General features: G+C 41.7%; 1 protein-coding gene across 9 annotated transcripts in view; it reads left to right on the forward strand.

Moving 5' to 3' along the window:
* LOC129032124 (cytochrome P450 20A1) overlaps positions 1-19,597 on the forward strand; it is a 65,954-nt gene that overhangs the window by 21,468 nt on the left and 24,889 nt on the right. For 4 of the 9 annotated variants that reach the window (XM_054479183.2, XM_054479185.2, XM_054479186.2 and 1 more), the window contains 4 exons: positions 6,021-6,188; positions 11,782-11,860; positions 17,683-17,798; positions 19,169-19,223. In XM_054479183.2, the coding sequence (XP_054335158.1) occupies positions 6,021-6,188; positions 11,782-11,860; positions 17,683-17,798; positions 19,169-19,223 (418 nt within the window). Of the gene's footprint in view, positions 1-6,020; positions 6,189-11,781; positions 11,861-17,682; positions 17,826-19,168; positions 19,224-19,597 lie in introns of those variants that run through there. The other 5 variants (XM_054479184.2, XM_063648371.1, XM_063648370.1 and 2 more) reach the window with 3 other exon arrangements.

Raw genomic sequence — 19,597 nt, forward strand, 5'->3', positions numbered from 1 at the left:
TCCTGAGTAGCTGGAATTACAGGCACCCGCCACCACACCCAGCTAATTTTTGTATTTTTAGTAGAGACAGGGTTTCACCATGTTGGTCAGGCTGGTCTTGAACTCCTGACCTCAGGTGATCCACCTGCCTTGGCCTCCCAAAGTGCTGGGATTGTAGATGTGAGCCACTGTGCCCAGCCTATTTATTTATTTTTTGAGACAGTGTCACTCTGTCATCCAGGGTGGAGTGCAGTGGCGCAATTTCTGCTCATCGCAACCTCCACCCCACGGGTTCAAGCAGTTCTTGTGCCTCAGCCTCCTAAGTAGCTGAAAGTATAGGCGTGTGCCACAATGCCCGGCTAATTTTATATTTTTAGTAGAGACGGAGTTTCACCATGTTGGCCAGGCTAGTCTTGAACTCCTGACCTCAGGTGATCCATCCGCTTCGGCCTCCCAAAATGCTGAGATTACAGGCGTGAACCGCCGCGTCTGGCCTGTTTTTAATTTTTAGAGACAGGGTCTCGCTTTGTCACCCAGACCGGAGTGCAGTGGCACAGTCATACCTTAATACACCTTCCTACACCTGGGCTCAAGTGATCCTCCAGCCTCAGCCTCCCAAGTAGCAAGGATTACAGGTGTGTGCCACTATGGCCAGCTAATTAAAAAAAATTTTTTTTTGGTAGAGAGAGGGTCTCGTTTTGTTGCCCACCCTGGCCTTGAACTCCTGACTTCAAGCCATCGTCTGTCCTTGGCCTCCCAAAGCCCTAGGATTACTAGCATGGGCTACCAAGCCCAGCTGGTATCTGAGATTAATGATGATTTATTTCCTTTTTTCCAACTTTAAGATTTTTAGTTTCTTTTCCTGCTTTATTGCCAAACATTCCATTATATATTTAATGTCTTTAAGATTCATAGTGCTTTCTCTCTCTTTCTCTCTTTTTTCTTATTCTTTTTTTCTTTTTTCTTGATTAGTGTTTCCAGAGGTCTTTATCTGTATAGGTCCATTGGGAGAGAGAAAGCATATAATTATTTGAACAGGGAAAGTTTTACATAAAGAATTATAGGCTGAGCATGGTGGCTCACATCTGTAATCCCAGCACTGTGGGAGGCCAAGGTGGGAGGATTGCCTGAGTCCAGGAGTTCAAGACCCGCCTGGGCAACATAGTGCCCCAGGGCCAAGACAGAGGGCACTAAGAAGACTCCTCCCTCAGGACTCAGATTCAGGCTTCTTGGAGGAGCCACAGCTGCTGTGAATGGCAGAGGGGTTGCTATGGTGCCATATTAGCAAAACTTGTTGGAAATCTGCCCTTTGGACCTGGTTGGAAATTTATCCTCTAGTATGCTGTCCTTTAGGGTGGTGGGGAAAGCTGTTCATGGAGAGGTGTCTCACCTGAGGCACAACTTTTTTTGGGGAGTTGGCAGGGCAAGCTGCTGGCCACTCCATGCTGCAGGAGGTGCTGCAGGGTTGGAGGACATCTCTTACAAAAGCATCCAAGGGGAGGGCTGATGGTGGAAGCTGTTGACTGCTTTCCAGTGCACTGCAGGACCCTGACACTGGAAAGCTTCAGACATCACAGTGGCCTGCTCTGTGACAAGCAGGGGAACCAAGAAGCAAAACTCTTCTTACAAGTGTCTCTCTAGCACCTTATACTGAGAAAGCTTAACATCATGCCAGGTGGCAAAGGAAAAATATGTAAAGGACCCAAGTCGATTTTTATATTATTTTATTTTATTTTATTATTTATTTTTAAATTAGAGATGGTGGTCTCACTATGTTGGCATGTCTGGTCTCAAACTCCTGGCCTCAAGTGATCCTCCTGCCTCAGCCCCTCAAAGTGCTGGGATTACAGATGTACACCACCATGCCAGACCTGCAAGTCTATTAACAGCGAGGCAGAAAGAATGAATTTGTAGGTTGGGGCAATACATTTGTAACTGATAATAGTGTCTTTGAATTTTGTTAAATTTTTTTACATGAACCAACTTTTTTCTCTATATATTATATTTGTTTTCTAATTTTGTTTATGCTTTTATGTTTATTTCCTTCCTTCTGCTTTCATTGGTTTTAACTTGCTATTCTTTTTCTAGTTTCTTGAGATGATTGCTTAGATCGTTAATAAACAGTGCCTTTCCTCCCAATATATGAATTTAAGTCTATACATTTCCCTCTATATTTCTGTCATATACAAGTTTTTTTGTTGTTGTTTTTTGTTTTTTTTGAGATGGAGTCTTACTCTGTCGTCCAGGCTGGAGTGCACTGGCGCGATCTCGGCTCACTGCAAGCTCCGCCTCCCGGGTTCACGCCATTCTCTTGCCTCAGCCTCGGGAGTAGCTAGGACTATAGGTGCCTGCCACCACTCCCTGCTATTTTTAGTAGAGATGGGGTTTCACCATGTTAGCCAGGATGGTCTCAATCTCCTGACCTCGTGATCCGCCCGCCTCAACCTCACAAAGTGCTGGGATTATAGGCGTGAGCCACTGTGCCCGGCAAGTTGTTGTTTTTTTTGTTTTTTTTTTTTTTTGAGACGAAGTCTTGCTCTTGTCCCCCAGGCTGGAGTGCAATGGTGCGGCTCACTGCAACCTCCGCCTCCTGGGTTCAAGCAATTCTTCTGCCTCAGCCTCCCTAGTAGCTGGGATTACAGGCTTCTGCCACCACGCCCGGCTAATTTTTGTATTTTTAGTAGAGACGGGGTTTCACTACGTTGGCCAGGCTGGTCTCGAACTTCTGACCTCAGGTGATTGGCCCACCTTGGCCTCCCAAAGTGCTGGGATTACAGGCGTGAGCCACTGCACCTGGCCTTTTTTTTTTTTTTTTTCTTCTTTTAATTTTAGGCGGAGTCTGGCTCTGTTGCCAGACTGGAGTGCTATGGCGCAATCTCGGCTCACTGCAACCTCCCACTCCGTGATTCAAGCGATTCTCCTGCCTCAGCCTCCTGAGTAGCTGGGATTACAGGTGCCTGCCACCAGGCCCGGCTAATTTTTGTATTTTCAGTAGAGAATGGGTTTCACCATGTTGGCCAGGATGGTCTTGATGTCCTGACCTCGTGATCTGCCCGCCTCGGCCTCCCAAAATGCTGGAATTACAGGCGTGAGCCACTGCGCCCGGCCCGTATGCAAGTTTTGATGTGCTATATTTCCATTATCATTTAGTTCAAAATAGTTTCTAATTTCCGTTGTGCTTTCTTCTTTAGCTTAAGGGTTATATACAAGTATAGTGCTTAAATTCCAGAAAGGTAGAATTTTTCTAGTTATCTGTTTTGTATTGATTTCTAGCTTAATTACACTAATGGCAGAGAACATACCTTCAATGATTTCAGTACTTTGAAATGTCTTTGAGACTTGCTCTGTGTCCCTGCATATGGTTGTTTTTGGTAAATAAAATGGTGTGCTCTGTTATTGTTGTTGACCTTTTTTATATGCTTGTTCTTTTTAGTTGCTGAGAGGAGTTTTCTTCCTCTGTAATTATGGATTTGTGTATTTTTTATTTTAGTTTTGTTGAGCTCTGTCAGGTTTTTGTGTGGGGGGCGTGGGTGTTTTGTTTTTGTTTTAGAGACAGGTCTTGCTCTGTCACCCAGGCTGGAATGCAGTACTGTGATAATGGCTCAGTGCGGCCTTGAACACCTGGACTCAAGCGATCCTCCCAAGTAGCTGGTACAGGTGTGCACCCCCATGCCTAGCTAACTTTTAATTTTTTTTGTAGAGTTGAGGTATCACTATGTTGCCCAGGTTTGTCTCAAACTCCTGGCTTCAAACAGTCCTCCCACTTTAGCCTCCTAAAGCTCTGGGATTACAGGCATGAGCCACCGTATCCAGCCTCTGTCAGTTTTTGGTTTATATGTTTGAAAGTTAGGAAATTGAATGTTTTCCAACTTAGTCTTATTATATATTCTTGGTGCTGACTACTTTGTCATTATGAAATATCCCTCTTTATCTCTAGTAATCTTTCTTGCCTTAAAGTTTATTTTTCCTGATATTAACTCCACTAGCTTTCTTTCAGTTAGTGTTTAGTGTTTTACCTTTTTTCATTTTTTTACTTTCAACCTCTCTGTCATCATAATTGGAGGATGTCTCCTGGGACTAGTATATAGTTGTATTTTTTTAATCCAGCCTATTTTAATCTTTTAATTGAAATATGCTGTTGATTTATAGCTAATGAAATTTCCGATGCATGTGGGTTTAAATGTTACTCTTTATATACCATTTGCTATTTGTTTTCTATTTGAGCTACCTCTTTTATACTTTTAATATTTTCCTTTTTCTTTTTTTTTTTTTTTTTTAGACGGAGTCTCGCTCTGTCGCCCAGGCTGGAGTGCAGTGGTGCAATCTCTGCTCACTGCAAGCTCCACCCCTTGGGTTCATGCCATTCTCCTGCCTCAGCTTCCCGAGTAGCTGGGACTACAGATGCTTGCCACCACACCCAGCTCATTTTTTGTATTTTTAGTAGAGATGGGGTTTCACCATGTTAGCCAGGATGGTCTTGATCTCCTGACCTTGTGATCCGCCCGCCTCGGCCTCCCAAAGTGCTGGGATTACAGGTGTGAGCCACCGCGCTCGGCCTCTTTCATGCCTTCTTTAGAAATAATAAAATATTTTTGAGTATTCCATTTTCTCTGTTAGCTTATTAGTTATATATTTTAACTATTTTAATATTTGTTTAGAGTAGGGCTTTTCACTTTTGGCAGTATTCAAACTTAGGCCTGTGATTATTTATTGTAGAGGGCTATCCTGTGCATGGTAGGATATTTAGTAGCTTCTGTGGCTTTTACCTCTAGATGCCAGTAGCACCTCACCCCAGTTGTGACAATCAAAAAATATTTCCAGACATTTCTGAATGTCCTTTGGAGATAAAATCACCCTGGTTGAGAACCGCTGCCCTAGAGATTACATATAATAAGCCTAGGCATTCTTGGCTTATTATAATCTAATGTTAATGATAACTTTTACCAATTACCCAACAATGCCAGGGCCTTACTCCATATTCACTCTCCCACCTTTATACTTTGATTTTGTACACTAATTATTCATTTGTTATGCACCCACATTCTGTTATTCATTTTCTGTGTCTTTCTTTCAGAGCTCTTTACTTTCTGTGTGTATCTATGTCTTAAATTTTCCTTCTACCTTTATTTTATATAAAGATAAGGGATTTTGATTCTATCGCAAATCCAGGATGATCTCATTAGAGATCCTTAATTTAATTACATCTACAAATGTTTTTGTTTGTTTGTTTGTTTGTTTTTGAGACAGAGTCTCGCTCTTTCACCCAGGCTGGAGTGCGGTGGCATGATCTTGGCGCATTGCAGCCCCTGTCTCCCAGATTCAAGCTATTCTCCTGATTCAGCCTCCTGAGTAGCTGGGATTACAGGCGTGCACCACCACACCTGGCTAATTTTTGTATTTTTAGTAGAGATAGGGCTTTACCATGTTGGCCAGGCTGGTCTCAAACTCCTGACCTCAGGTGATCCACCCACTTTTGCCTCCCAAAGTGCTAGGATTACAGGTATGAACCACTGTGCCTGGCCTAAAGCTTGTTTGTAATCTTTTTACTGGACTCTGTTTTTATTCCATAGGTATTTAATAAATATTTGGTGAAGGAAGGAATGACAGACTCTGAGAGGTTTCTGTCACTGAAGTATGTTTAGGACTTTTATATATATGCATATGTTTATTGATTATTATGTCACAGGCATTCTGTGGCAGACTTTTCATTATTTTTAATTAGATACCAAGAGTATGGTCTTTTAATTTCCATTGGGTTTAAGGTTTTTCTATCTTTGAGTTTTTAATTTATATTTTCTGTTTTTATTGTTGTGATAGTGGTTCTGTTTTGTTTTACATATCAGCCCTTTGCCAGAAGCTGAACCTGAACCATTGAGGATGCAATTATAGACGGAGCTAGTGTTAGTCTGACAGATTTGTACCTGAATGTTGACTTTGGTTACAGTGTTTAACTGTTTGCTATTCAATGAATCTACTTAGTAACATTTTCTGAGATTTAGAAAGAAGAAATAGTAATCATTGTGCTTTCTGTTCTCTTTCAGCTTTCAGAAGAATTATTAGATAAATGGCTCTCCTACCCAGAGACCCAGCACGTGCCCCTCAGCCAGCATATGCTTGGTTTTGCTATGAAGTCTGTTACACAGATGGTAATGGGTAGTACATTTGAAGATGATCAGGAAGTCATTCGCTTCCAGAAGAATCATGGCACAGTAAGTCTGGGGCTAAATTTAAAATTACTCTTTCAGACTGGGCACGGCGGCTCACACCTGTAATCCCAGCACTTTGGGAGGCTGCAGTCAGGAGTTCAAGACCAGCCTGCCCCACATGGTAAAAACCTGTCTCTACTAAAAATAGAAAAATCAGCCGGGTGTGGTGGTGGGTGCCTGTAATCCCAGCTACTCGGGAAGCTGAGGCGTGAGAATCGCTTGAACCTGGGAGGTGGAGGTCACAGTGAGCCAAGATGGTGCCACTGCACTCCAGCCTCGGTGACAGAGTAAGACTCTGTCTCAAATAAATAAATAAATAAATAAATAAAATTATTCTTTCATCATTAGCCAGGCATGGTGGCATGTGCCTTTTGTCCCAGCTACTGAGGCTGAGGCAGGAGGGATTGATTACTTGAACCCAGGAGTTCAAGGCTACAGAGAGCTATGATTGCAGCACTGCACTCCAGCCTGGGAGACAAGAGTGAGACCCTGTCTCTAAAAAATAGTAATAATAAAACAATTATTTCATCATACTGGGTAGTTTAATAATGCGGATTGTTGCCTATCAAGAACAAGGCTTAGCTGGGTGCAGTGGCTCACACCTGTAATCCCAGCACTTTGGGAGGCTGAGGCAGGCAGATTACTTGAGGTCAGGAGTCGGAGACCAGCCTGGCCAACATGGCAAAAGCCCGTCTCTACTGAAAATAAAAAAAACTAGCCAGGCATGGTGGCTTGCACCTGTAATTCAAGCTACTTGGGAGGCTGAGGCACGAGAATTGCCTGAACCCGGGTGGCAGAGGTTATAGTGAGCCAAGACCGCACCACTGCACTTCAGTCCTGGGTGATGGAGTGAGACTCTTGTCTCAAAAAACAAAAAGATCTCGGTCAGGCGTGGTGGCTCATGCCTGTAATCTCAGCACTTTGGGAGGCCGAGGCAGGTGGATCACGAGGTCAGGAGTTCAAGAACAGACTGGCCAAGATGGTGAAACCCCATCTCTACTAAAAAATACAAAAATTTGCCGGGCATGGTGGCAGGAGCCTATAATCCCAACTACTCGGGAGGCTGAGGCAGAGAACCGCCCAAACCCAGGAGGTGGAGGTTGCAGTGAGCCGAGATTGCACTACTGCACTCCAGCCTGGGCTACAGAGCAAGAGTCCATCCCCAAAAAAAAAAAAAAAAAAAAGAGCGATCTCACCGCTGTTTCCAGGATTTTTCTTCCAGTTGCTGATATCTATCCTGCATATTTTTATGCTGGTTTTTTTTTTCTTTCCTTTCTTTTCTTATAACCTCAAAATAGAAATAATTTCAAACTTCCAGAAAAGTTACAGTTAATACAAGGAACTCCCTCCCTCCCATATATCCTTTACCCCTGTTCAGCAGTTGTTTACATTTTGCCCCACATGCTTTTGTCAATCATCTTCTATCTATGTCTATCCATCTATCTATCCATTCCTCCCCCTTTCCTCAAACCATTTGAGAGTAAATTGAACATTTTGCCTGTTTTCCTCTAAATATTGCAGTTGATGTTTCCTACGAGCAAGGATATTCTCTTATGTAGTGACAACATAGTTATCAAGTTTCTTTGGTTGTATCAATAATAATCTTGTAGATTCTCAGTCTCCTCTCCTCCAATTCCAGGACCCAATTCATGATCACTCAGTACTTTTAGATATCAGATCTCTTTAATCTGGAACAGTTCCTCAGCTTTTCTTCATTTCTAGACCTTTACATTTTTGGATAGTACAGGACAGTTATTTTGTAGACTATCCCTCAATTTGAGTTTGTCTGATATTTCATGAGTAGATTCAAAATACGTATTTTTGTCAAGAATGTGATGTTTTCTTAATATTACTAAAAGCTGTCAAAGGAAACTTTTCAGACTATAAACAGGACTTATTCTTCCTCAAATGATTTTTTTTTTTTTTTTTTTTTAACATCCACAGCCTTGCCACCAGAGTGGGCTTTCAAAGATTTTTTATTTTATTTGTATAAATTTATGAGTTATATGTATAATTTTATTACATGCATAGATTGTGTAGTGGTAAAGTAAGGGCTTTTAGTGTGTCCATCACCCAAATAATGTACATTGTACCCATTAAGTGATTTCTTTTTCTCCTGCCCACCCCTGAAATGATCTTTTAATGTCTGAAATACCAAAGGATTGCCATTGTCCAGTCATGCCACCAGGAATAATAACCAATTTGTGAATTCAGAGCCAATGACGACTGCATCATGACTGCTACTTAGATGAAAACAGTTGGGAGATGTCATCAGTTGTAAGATGCATACTGATTTCACAGGTGTTAAAATGTGAAAAAACATACATCTTTCCTTCAGTTGCATATTGTCTGTCCTAACCGCCCACTACAAACATTGTCCCAAGTATTTTTCCACCAATATTAGTGTGCTCTTACCCTGTACTTTTGACAACATTTAGAATTGTTGGTCCTTAAATATTTGCCTTTCTAGGCCAGGTACGATAGCTCATGCCTGTAATCCTAGCACTTTGGGAAGCCAAGGCAGGGGGATTACTTGAGCCTAGAAGTTCAAGACCAGCCTGGGCAACACAGTGAGACCCCTGTCTCCAATTTTTTTTTTTAATTAGTGAAGTGTGGTGGCATGCACACCTGTAGTCCCAGCTATTCAGGAGACTGAGGGGAGGATCACTTGAGCCCAGGAGGATCACACCACTGCACTCCAGCCTGGATGATAGAGTGAGACCCTGTCTCAAAAAACAAAATTTTTGCCTATCCAGTAAGCCAAAAATGACATTTTATGAGTTAAATATATAGTTCTTTTTTTTTTTTTGAGACGGAGTTTCGCTCTTATCGCCCAGGCTGGAATGCAATGGTGCAACCTCGGCTCACTGCAACCTCCACCTCCCGGGTTAAAGCGATTCTCCTGCCTCAGCCTCCCCAGTAGCTGGCATTACAGGTGCCCACCACCACGCCTGGCTAATTTTTGTACCTTTAGTAGAGATGGGGTTTCACCATGTTGGCGAGCTGGTCTCAAATTCCTGACCTCAAGTGATCCACCTGCCTCGGCCTCCCAAAGTGCTGGGATTATAGGCGCTTGTCACCATGCCCGGGTATTTTTTGTAGTTTTAGTAGAGATGGGGTTTCACCATGTTGGCCAGGCTGGTCTCGAGCTCCTGACCTCAGGTGATCTGCCCGCCTCAGCCTGCCAAAGTGCTGGGATTACAGGCGTGAGCCACCACACCCATCCTGTGTAATTCTTTTATTACTTGTGAGGTTAAACATCTTTTTGCCTTGGTGCAGTGGTTCACCCCTATAATCCTCGCACTTTGGGAAGCCAAAGCAAGAGGATTACTTGAGCCCAGGAGTTTGAGACCAGCCTGGGCAACATGACAAAACCCCATCTTTGCCAAAAAAAAAAAAAACACACGAAAATTTGCTGCATGTGGTAGTACATTCTTTTAGTCTCGACTGCTTGTCAGGCTGAGGCCAGAGGATTGCTTGAGCCCAAGAGGTGGAGGTTGTAGTGAGCCATGATTGTGCCATGGCACTCCAGCCTTGGAGACAGAGCCAGACCCTGTCTTAAAAACAAAAAACCAAAAATCATATTTTTATACTTTTGTTAAACACTTGGGTTTCTTTTGTGGGATTTTTTTTTATGTCCTCCGCCTATATTTCTTCATTATTTTATTTACTTTTTTGTATCACCATGCTGCCCAGACTGGTCTCAAACTTTTGGGCTCAAGGGATCCTCTGACCTCAGCCTCCCAAATAGCTGGGATTTTAGGCCCACCTAGCTGTTTTGCCTATGTTTCTATTTTTGTGTTGCTTTTTCTTACTAATCTAGAACAGCTCTTTATTTTTAATCTCAGTTTTCGTTTCCTTTTCCATTTATTTATAGTAAATAAAAGTTTTGTGATACTTTTTCAGTATCACAAATGTTAATGTTTTTATGTAGCTAAATCAATTTAACTCTTTCATTGTGAATTTGTGCCTTATGTTCTGTCATGTTTAGAAACTGCTTTTGAACTTTAAGGGTCTTATATAAGTATTTACTTTTTTTTTCTTTTTTTTTTTTTTAGGCTGCAGTGCCGCAGTCTTGGCTCACTGCAGCCTTCACCTCCCAGACTCAAGCTATCCTTCCACCTCACCCTCCTGAGTAGCTGAGACCACAGATGCTCACCACAACGCCTGGCTAATTTTTTGTATTTTTCGTAGAGACAGGGTTTCACCATGTTCTCGAACTCCTTAGACCAAGCAATCTGCCCGCCTTGACCTCCTAAAGTGCTAGGATTATGGGTGTGAGCCACTCCACTCGGCCTACTATTCATTTTTACAGTAGTTTTAATAGTTTGATTTTTTAACATTTAAGTAATCTGAAATGTTTTCATTTAAGGTAAGAATTGAGGACTTTTAAAAATCTATTGTTTTTCAAATACAGTATTTAGCCATTGTTTAATAAGTGTTGTGTTCTTTCCCTAAATTCTTTTAGAACTTTTGAATTAAAATCAGGTTAAAGTTTTTTCAGGGGCTAATGACCAAATTGTGAAAATTTGGAAGCCTATTCTGCTGCTTATCACATCCAAATCTCAGACTAACTTTTAACCTTTTTCTTTACCTCAGCCAATGTTTATCAGTATTACAGGTGAAACAGAAATTTGTAATTACCTGTGAATTTTATTTTTACACTTATGCCAGTATAATGTAAAAATGAGGGCCGGGCGCAGTGGCTCACACCTGTAATCCCAGCACTTTGGGAGGCTGAGGCGGGTGGATCACCTGAGGTCAGGAGTTCGAGACCAGTCTGGAAACCCCATCTCTACTAAAAAATACAAAAATTAGCTGGGCGTGGTGGCAGGCACCTGTAATCCCAGCTACTCAGGAGGCTGAGGCTGGGAGAATTGCTTGAACCCGGGAGGTGGAAGTTACAGTCAGCCAAGATCACACCACTGCACTCCAGCCTAGGCAACACAGTGAGACTCTGTCTTGGGGTGGGGGAAGAAAAAATGAGGATTGACTCTACTGCTGTGTCTTTTTCTTCTCCCTACTCCTTTTAGAGAAAAGGAATTTTTCACTTTCCACTTCTTTTAGTTTGAAAGTGCCTTGACTGAAGTCATTAAAATATATTTATACCCTCTCCTCTGAGACTGGAGTAAAGGATTGTGCAGCCAGTTGAGAAGGAGAGCTTAATTATCAGATTTGTTGGTGACAAGAGTTTCTGCTGGGTAGGTGGCTCACACCTGTAATCCCAACACTTTGGGAGACTGAGACGAGAAGATCACTTGAGCTGAAGAGTTCAAGACCAGCCTGAGAAACATGGTGAAACCCGTCTCTACAAAAAATAGAAAAATTAGCTGACATTGGTGGCACACACCTGTAGTCCCAGCTACTTAGGAGGCTGAGGTGGGAGGATGGCTTGAGCCTGGGAGGTGGAGGTTGCAGTGAGCCATGATCGTGCCATTGCAATCCAGCACTCTAGCCTGGGTGACAGAGCCAGAACCCTGACTCAAAAAAAAAAAAAAAAAGAGTTCCTAAGTCATTAGGTTACATGGTTACATTGCTCTATATTATTAAAATTCTACCTATTAGATAATAGATATGTATATTTACCTATTTTCAGGTTTGGTCTGAGATTGGAAAAGGCTTTCTAGATGGGTCACTTGATAAAAATACAACTCGGAAAAAACAATATGAAGATGGTAAGTTTGGTCACTGTTAATTTTTAGTAAGGACAAAAAAATGTGCCCCAGTTTTAATAAAGTTATCTCTGAATAGTGAGATTAAAGGTCATTTATATTTTCTTTTTTTTTTTTTTTTTTTTTTTTTGAGACAGAGTCTCGCTCTGTTGCCAGGCTGGAGTACAGTGGTGCGATCTTGGCCACAGCAACCTCCGCCTCCCAGGTTCAAGCAATTCTCCTGCCTCAGCCTTCCGAGTAGCTGGGACTGCAGGTGCGTGCCACCACGCCCAGCTAATTTTTGTATTTTTAGTAGAGACAGGGTTTCACCCTGTTGGCCAGGTTGGTCTCGATCTCTTGACCTTGTGATCCGCCTGCCTCAGCCTCCCAAAGTGCTGGGATTACAGGTGTGAGCCACTGTGCCTGGCCTATATTTTATTTCTTTATGCTTTTTTCTACATTTTCTACAATGAAAGTTTCCTTTAACAGAAGCGAGGAAAGATAAGTTAGTAAAAGAAACTCTAGCACTGACTGCAGAATGAGTGTTGTAGAGCTGGTATACTCTACAGGATTAATGGAAAGTATAAGGGTACAATCTTCAGCAGTTTAATAATGCATACTAAGAACCATAAATAATGGATGAAATTATATGAAAGAAGACAATATTCATGAAGGTATATTTGTAGTGCTGTTTCTGCAAGTAGAAAACCAGGAACAAACTAAAGGTTCAACATTATAGGAATTAGTAGGGAAATGTCAACATGATTAAATATTACAGATATTTATAAAAAATGGCGGCCATGGTAGCACATGCCTGTAGTCCCAGCTACTTGGGAGGCTGAGATGAGAGGATCACTTCAGCTTAGGATTTTGAGACCAGCCTGGGCAATGTAGTGAGAGACCCCATCTCAAAAAATTTTTAAAAATTAGCAACATAGGCCCGGTGTGGTAGGTCACACCTGCAATCCCAGCACTTTCGGAGGCTGAGGTAGGCAGATCACTTGAGGCCAGGAGTTCGAGACCAATCTGGCTAACATGGTGAAACCCTGCCTCTACTAAAAAAATACAAAACATTAGCCAGGTGCAGCAGCGCACACCTGTAATCCCAGCTACTCAAAAGGCTGAGGCATGAGAACCACTTGAACCCTGGAGGCAGAAGTTGCAGTGAGCTGAGATCGTGCCACTGCACTCCAGCCTTGGTGAGAGAGTGAGACTCTATCTCAAAAAAATAAAAAATAAAAAATTAGCAACCTAAACAATTCTTGCCATTATAACATTGAATAAAAATATTTTCAATGATGTTTGGCATTGATTTCAACTTTGTACAATTTACACAGAAAAATAGCAATTTTAATGTAATATAGTACCCCCAGATTAATTATTCTCCCTTATTATTTTTTTTGTCCTGTATTCTCTGTCAGTGATTGAATAATTATCAAGCTTTAATTTTTTTTTTAAATAAAATTTTTTTTTTTTTGAGACAGAGTCTCAGTCTGTCGCCCAGACTGGAGTGCAGTGGTGCGATCACGGCTCACTGCAACCTCTGCCTCCTGGGTTCAAGCTATTCTCCTGCCTCAGCCTCCTGAGTAGCTGGGATTACAGGCACCTGCCACCATGCCCAGCTCATTTTTGTATTTTCAGTAGAGATGGGGTTTCGCCATGTTGGCCAGACTGGTCTTGAACTGCTGACCTCAGGTGATCCGCCCGCCTGAGCCTCCCAAAGTGCTGGGATTACAGGTGTGAGCCACCACACCCGGCCAATACTTTTATTCTAAGCTACCTCAATTCATTTTTTTGGAAGCATGCAGGATAAATTAAAATACAGAGGCTGCATTAGAATAATGGATTGTTTTCTATACATTATAGTATTGCTTCACAGGATTCTCTTTCTTCGTCCTTTCAACAAACATTTATTGAGGCTGTGCTAGGCCCTATTCTGTGCACAGGAGACAAAAATCTCTGTCCTCATTAGCGTACTGTTTTAGTGATTTTCTTGGTCCAACAGAAGTAAAAAAGAAAAAAAAAGAGCCAGTTTAATTGACACATTTCCTGCTATCTGGTTTTTATGACCATTATGATTATCTTGATCAATGCATTTGGATTAATTCCCCTTGATAAAAAATGTGTTTCAGAAATATTGGTTAAATTAACATAAAAATAATTTATATTCTTTGATTCTAAATAAAAGTAAATTTTCTGGCATAATGTGTTCCTTGGGCTGTAACATGGGCATAAATCAAATTTGAGCTTTTATTAGAAATGATTATGTTCTAGTATTTATAAAAATGGGATCCCATGACTGGATCAGAGCTTCCTTTGTTTAATTCCCAACCTGCTTTGCACATTAGAATCAGTTGGAGAACTTAAAGCACAAAACCTGAAGATCAGGCCTTATCCTAGACCAGTTTATTCAGAATCTGAGATCGGGGTGTTGTGGACATCAGGTATTTTTGTAAAGGCTGTCCAGATTGTTCTAATGTAGTTGTAGGGTTGAGAATGTACAACAGTAGTTCCCAAACTTTGCTACACATTGAATCTTTTTAAAAATAGTGAAGCCTGACTCTTACCTGTAAACATTCAGATTTAATTGATATGAGGTATGACTTGTGCTTTACTGTTGTTTGAAAAAACTTCTTAGGTGATTCTAATGTGTAGCAAAGCCTGGGAACAACTTCTTTATAGTGTTAATAATTTCTTATTTTAATTCTTTTTTTTTTTTTGAGACTGAGTCTCGCTCTATTGCCCAGGCTGGGTGAGACTGCAGTGGCACAATCTCAGCTCACTGCATCCTCTGCCTCCCGGGTTCAAGCGATTCTCGGGCCTCATCCTCCCAAGTAGCTGGGATTACAGACACCTGCCACCGTGCTCAAATAATTTTTGTAGTTTTAGTAGAGACAGGGTTTCTACTAAAACTGTTGGCCAGGCTGGTCTCAAACTCCTGACCTCAAGTGATCCACCCACCTCGGGCTCCCAAAGTGCTGGGATTACAGGCGTGAGCCACCATGCCTGGGAATAATTTCTCATTTTAATCACTAATGTGTATTGATTCAATTCTATAAATATTTAATGTAGATCTATGATATCCTGGCATGTTTTAGGTGCTGAGGAACCGAAACAAAATTTCTTGCCCTTGTGGCACCACATTCTAGTGGGAAGAGACAGACAGTAATCTAAATAAGTAAATTGAGTAGTACATTAAAAGGTGAAAAATGCTGTAGACAAAACTAAAACCAGAAGGGGATAGGGAGTGCCGGGGGTTGGGGGATTGCAATTTTAAGTAATTATTAGGAAAGGCCTCACCAAGATGAGGTGACTTTTGGGTAAACACTTGCAAGAGATGAAACCAGTCATGCAGAACATGTGGATACCCAGATGTTCAAAGGAAGAATATTCCACGTAGAGGAAAAGTAGTTACAGAGTCCTTGAAGTAGGACTCTTCTGCTGTATTTGAAGTACAACAGGAAGGCCAGTATGGCTGGAATGAAGTGAGTGAGAAGAGGAGCAGAAGATGAGGTCAGAAAGACTGGAGACAGGAATGGGTTTTGTATGGCTTACAGACTATTGTGGGACTGGGTTGTTACTATGAGATAGGAAGCCACTGTCAGGTTTTGAGCAGAGTTACAATCTGAGTTATGTTATAAAAGAATCACTTTGACTGCTATGATAGACTGCATGGGTCCAGAGCAAAAGCAGGGACACTAGTTAGAGGGCTACTGCAATAAACCAAGCATGAGAGATAATGTGGCTTGGACCAAGTGGCAGGCAACAGAAAATATAGAACAAGAAAAAAAAAAAGGAGTAAGAAAATAATTTGGTACTTTGAAGGTAGACCTACCAACATTGGCTGACAGATTAAAATTAGGGTATAAGGGTGAGGGAGATACCAAGGTTTTTGGCCTAATTGCAAAAGGAGTTTGTCGGGAAATAAGATGGGGAAGACTATGGGAAGATCCAGGATTTGGGGGAAAGCTCAAGAGTTCAGTGTTTGGTATGCTTCAGACATCCAAGTCCAGAGGTTGAGTTTGTTATTAGAATTAGATATATGAGTCTGGAGCTGAAGAGAAAGAAGTCCTGACTAGAAATACAGATTTGGAAGTATGCGGTACATATATTGCATTGAAAGCCTTGAGATTAGAGATCACCAGTTAGTGAATATAGCTAGAAAAAGGAAAGAGGTCCCAAAACTGAGCCCTGTCCTTGAGCATTTCATTACTGAGAAATTCAAGAGATTGAAAAAGAATCAAAAAAGGAAACAGAATGAGCAGGCAGTAAAGCAGGAGGGAAGTGTGGAGTCTAGGGGAGTATAGAGTCCTGGGAACCACATGAAAAAGTGTTTCTTGGCCGGGCATGGTGGCTCGTGCCTGTAATCCTAGCACTTTGGGAGGCTGAGGTGGGCGGATCACAAGGTCAGGAGATAGAGACCATCCTGGCTAACACGGTGAAACCCCGTCTGTACTAAAAATACAAAAAATTAGCCGGGCGTGGTGGCACACGCTTATAGTCCCAGCTACTCTGGAGGCTGAGGCAGGAGAATCGTTTGAACCCGGGAGGCGGAGGTTGCAGTAAGCTGAGATTGCACCACTGCACTCCAGCCTGGGTGACAGAGGAACACTCTGTCTCAAAAAAAAAAAAAAAAGAAAAGAAAAAGAAAAAGTGTTTCTTGGAGAGTACGTTATCAACATCATCAGTGATATGATAGGTCAAGTAAGATGAAGACTGAAACATTTGTGTATAATTTTATGGGCCATTGGATATCAGTTATTGATATATTTTAGGTTTTTATTTTATTTATTTATTTATTTAGAGATAAATAAAATATTTATTTATTCTCTTGCCCAGGCTGGAGTGCAGTGGCACAATCTTGGCTCACTGCAACCTCTGCCGCCCGGGTTCAAGCGATTCTCCTGCCTCAGCCTCCTGAGTAGCTGAGATTACAGGTGCCTGCCACTGAGCCCAGCTAATTTTTGTGTTTTTAGTAGAGATGGGGTTTTGCCATCTTGGCCAGGCTGGTCTTGAACTCCTGACCTCGTGATTCACCTGCCTCGGCCTCCCAAAGTGCTGGGATTACAGGCATGAGCCACTGTGCCCAGCCTCTTTTAGGTTTTTAGAAATTTACTTTTCTGATTATCTCACATCTGTTTCTATCCCTAAATAAGTGATTCCTGATTTGGGAGAAGGAATGGAGTTAAGAAGACAGAATTTAGAAGGAAGGTGGATGATATTAGGGAAGAAAGGCTTATGTGTTTGGAGGCCTCTAAAGTGCTGGTATTAGGCCAGGCGCGGTGGCTCACGCCTATAATCCCAGCACTTTAAGAGGCCGAGGCAGATGGATTGCTTGAGCCCAGGAGTTTGAGACCGGCCTGGCCAACATGGTGTAACCCCGTCTCTACCAAAAATACAAAAATTAGCTGGGTGTGGTAGCATGCCTGTAGTCCCAGCTACTCGGGAGGCTGAGATGGGAGAATCACCTGAGCCTGGGAAGTCAAGGCTGCAGTAAGCCAAGATCACACCACTACACTGCAGTCTGGGCAACAGAGCAAGACTGTCTCAAAAATAAAAAGTCAAGTGCTGACATTGCTCTACTTCTTGACCTAGGTGGTTGGTGGTGATTTATAATTATTCCTTAAACTGTACTTACATGCTTTGTGTACTTTTTTGTATGTATGTTAAATTTGGCAAAAAAGGAGGAAGAAAATGAGTTTAAACATAAATTAGCTTTCTTTGTTGTTGGTTATTAACTTTGAAGGTTTTCTTCTTCATATAGTAACATTGCACAGAATTATTTTTTTAAAGTTCAATCTCCACTAATGCTTGTATTCTAAAATTATTTTGTTTTTTTCTCTAAGCCCTCATGCAACTGGAGTCTGTTTTAAGGAACATCATAAAAGAACGAAAAGGAAGGAACTTCAGTCAATATATTTTCATTGACTCCTTAGTACAAGGGAACCTTAATGACCAGCAGGTGATAAAATTGTTAAATGTTCATCAGGTAAAAAAATAAGCCAGAGCCAGGCACAATGGCTCATGACTGTAGTCCCAGTTACTTGAGAGGCTGAGGTGGGAGGATCACTTGAACCCAAGAGATCGAGGCCAACTTGGGCAATATAGCAAGACGCCATCTATAAAAAATAATGATAATAATCACACATATATACAGTGTGCTTTTCATTCACTTTAATCCAGATACCCTCCTAGAGTTCAGTGGCTTAAGAGAAGCATCATACATGTTTTTGGGGGGTGTTTTGTTGTTGTTGTTTTGAGATGGAGTCTCGCTATGTCGCCGGGCTGGAGTGCAGTGGCACGATCTCTGCTCACTGCAACCTCCACCTCCTGGGTTCAAGCGATTCTCCTGCCTTAGCCTCCTGAGTAGCTGGGACTACAGACGTGCACCACCACGCCCAGATAATTTTTTTGTATTTTTGGTAGAGACAGAGTTTCACCTTGTTGGCCAGGATGGTCTCTGTCTCTTTGACATCATGATCCGCCCTCCTTGGCCTCCCAAAGTGCTGAGATTACAGGTATGCACCACTGCGCCCAGCTGCATCGTATTCTTTTATTGTACATCATTGGTAGTACAAGTACTTGGTCTCTATTGTTTAGCTCTTTGAGGCAGCTGTATATTATTTAATATTATTAAATTGAGCCAAAATTCTTGAATTGCAAAAGAGAAGAAATTGTGTTAGGTGTATTAGACTAAATCACTTTGCCTGCTTGACCAGGTGTGGCAGTGTGGCTTGTTGACAATACTGCCAGCGTACAACTGCATTTGTGGTATTGTCAGGCCAATGAGGTGAGTTGTTATTGCCACACCTCTTCATTGTAGGAATCTTCTGCCTCACTGTACACATGCAAGTCCTTGTAGCCAGAAGTAGTTTGGTAGTATATGTTGGTGCAGAAATTGAATTTGGCTTCCAGGACAATGATGAGATCTTCTGTCCTATTTCTGAGGCTTCATTGCTGTTTACTAGGCTAAGCCAGAAAAATAGGACTGAGTTTATTTACCAAAGTATATCATGAACCAGTAATATTCACAAGAAATACCCTGATTTGATCATTACATGTTGTATACATGTACCGAAAATCACTTGTACTCCCAAAATACATACAACTATAGTTTATCAATTTTAAAAATATTTTTAAAAAGCAGTGTGGTATTTAGGTTGGTATTCACATTATACAGATTTGGTTTTTTGTTTTAATGAAAACATCATAATGAAATAATATACTTTTTTTTTCATTGACACTGATTTTATGTTGTAGATTATTTTAGCAGGGCCTAATATAGGCTACCTTACATTTTTCACACTTTCTAAACTTAGTTTTGTTTCCTAGATCCTAGAAGACAGTATGATATTTTCTCTGGCCAGTTGTATAATAACTGCAAAATGTAAGTATAAATTGATTTCTTTTTCAGAGGAATTACTGAATATACAGGCTGAGCACAGTGGCTCACACATGTAATCCCGACACTTGGGGAGGCTGAGGTGGGAGATTGCTTGAGGCCGGGAGTTGGAGGCCAGCCCAGAAAACAGAGACCCTCTCTCTACAAAAAAATAACTTAACTGAGCATGATGGCCCGTGCCTGTAGTCTCAGCTACTCAAGAGGCTAAATCACGAGGATGGAGGTTACAGTGAACTGTGATTGTGCACTCCAGGCTGAAAACAGAGTGAGACCCTGTCTCAAAAAAAACAAGGCCAGGCATGGCAACCCACACCTGTAATCCCAGCACTTTGGGAGGCCAGGGCAGGAGGATCGCTTGA

The sequence above is a fragment of the Pongo pygmaeus genome, chromosome 11 (assembly GCF_028885625.2).
Source record: "Pongo pygmaeus isolate AG05252 chromosome 11, NHGRI_mPonPyg2-v2.0_pri, whole genome shotgun sequence".
NCBI lineage: Eukaryota > Metazoa > Chordata > Mammalia > Primates > Hominidae > Pongo > Pongo pygmaeus.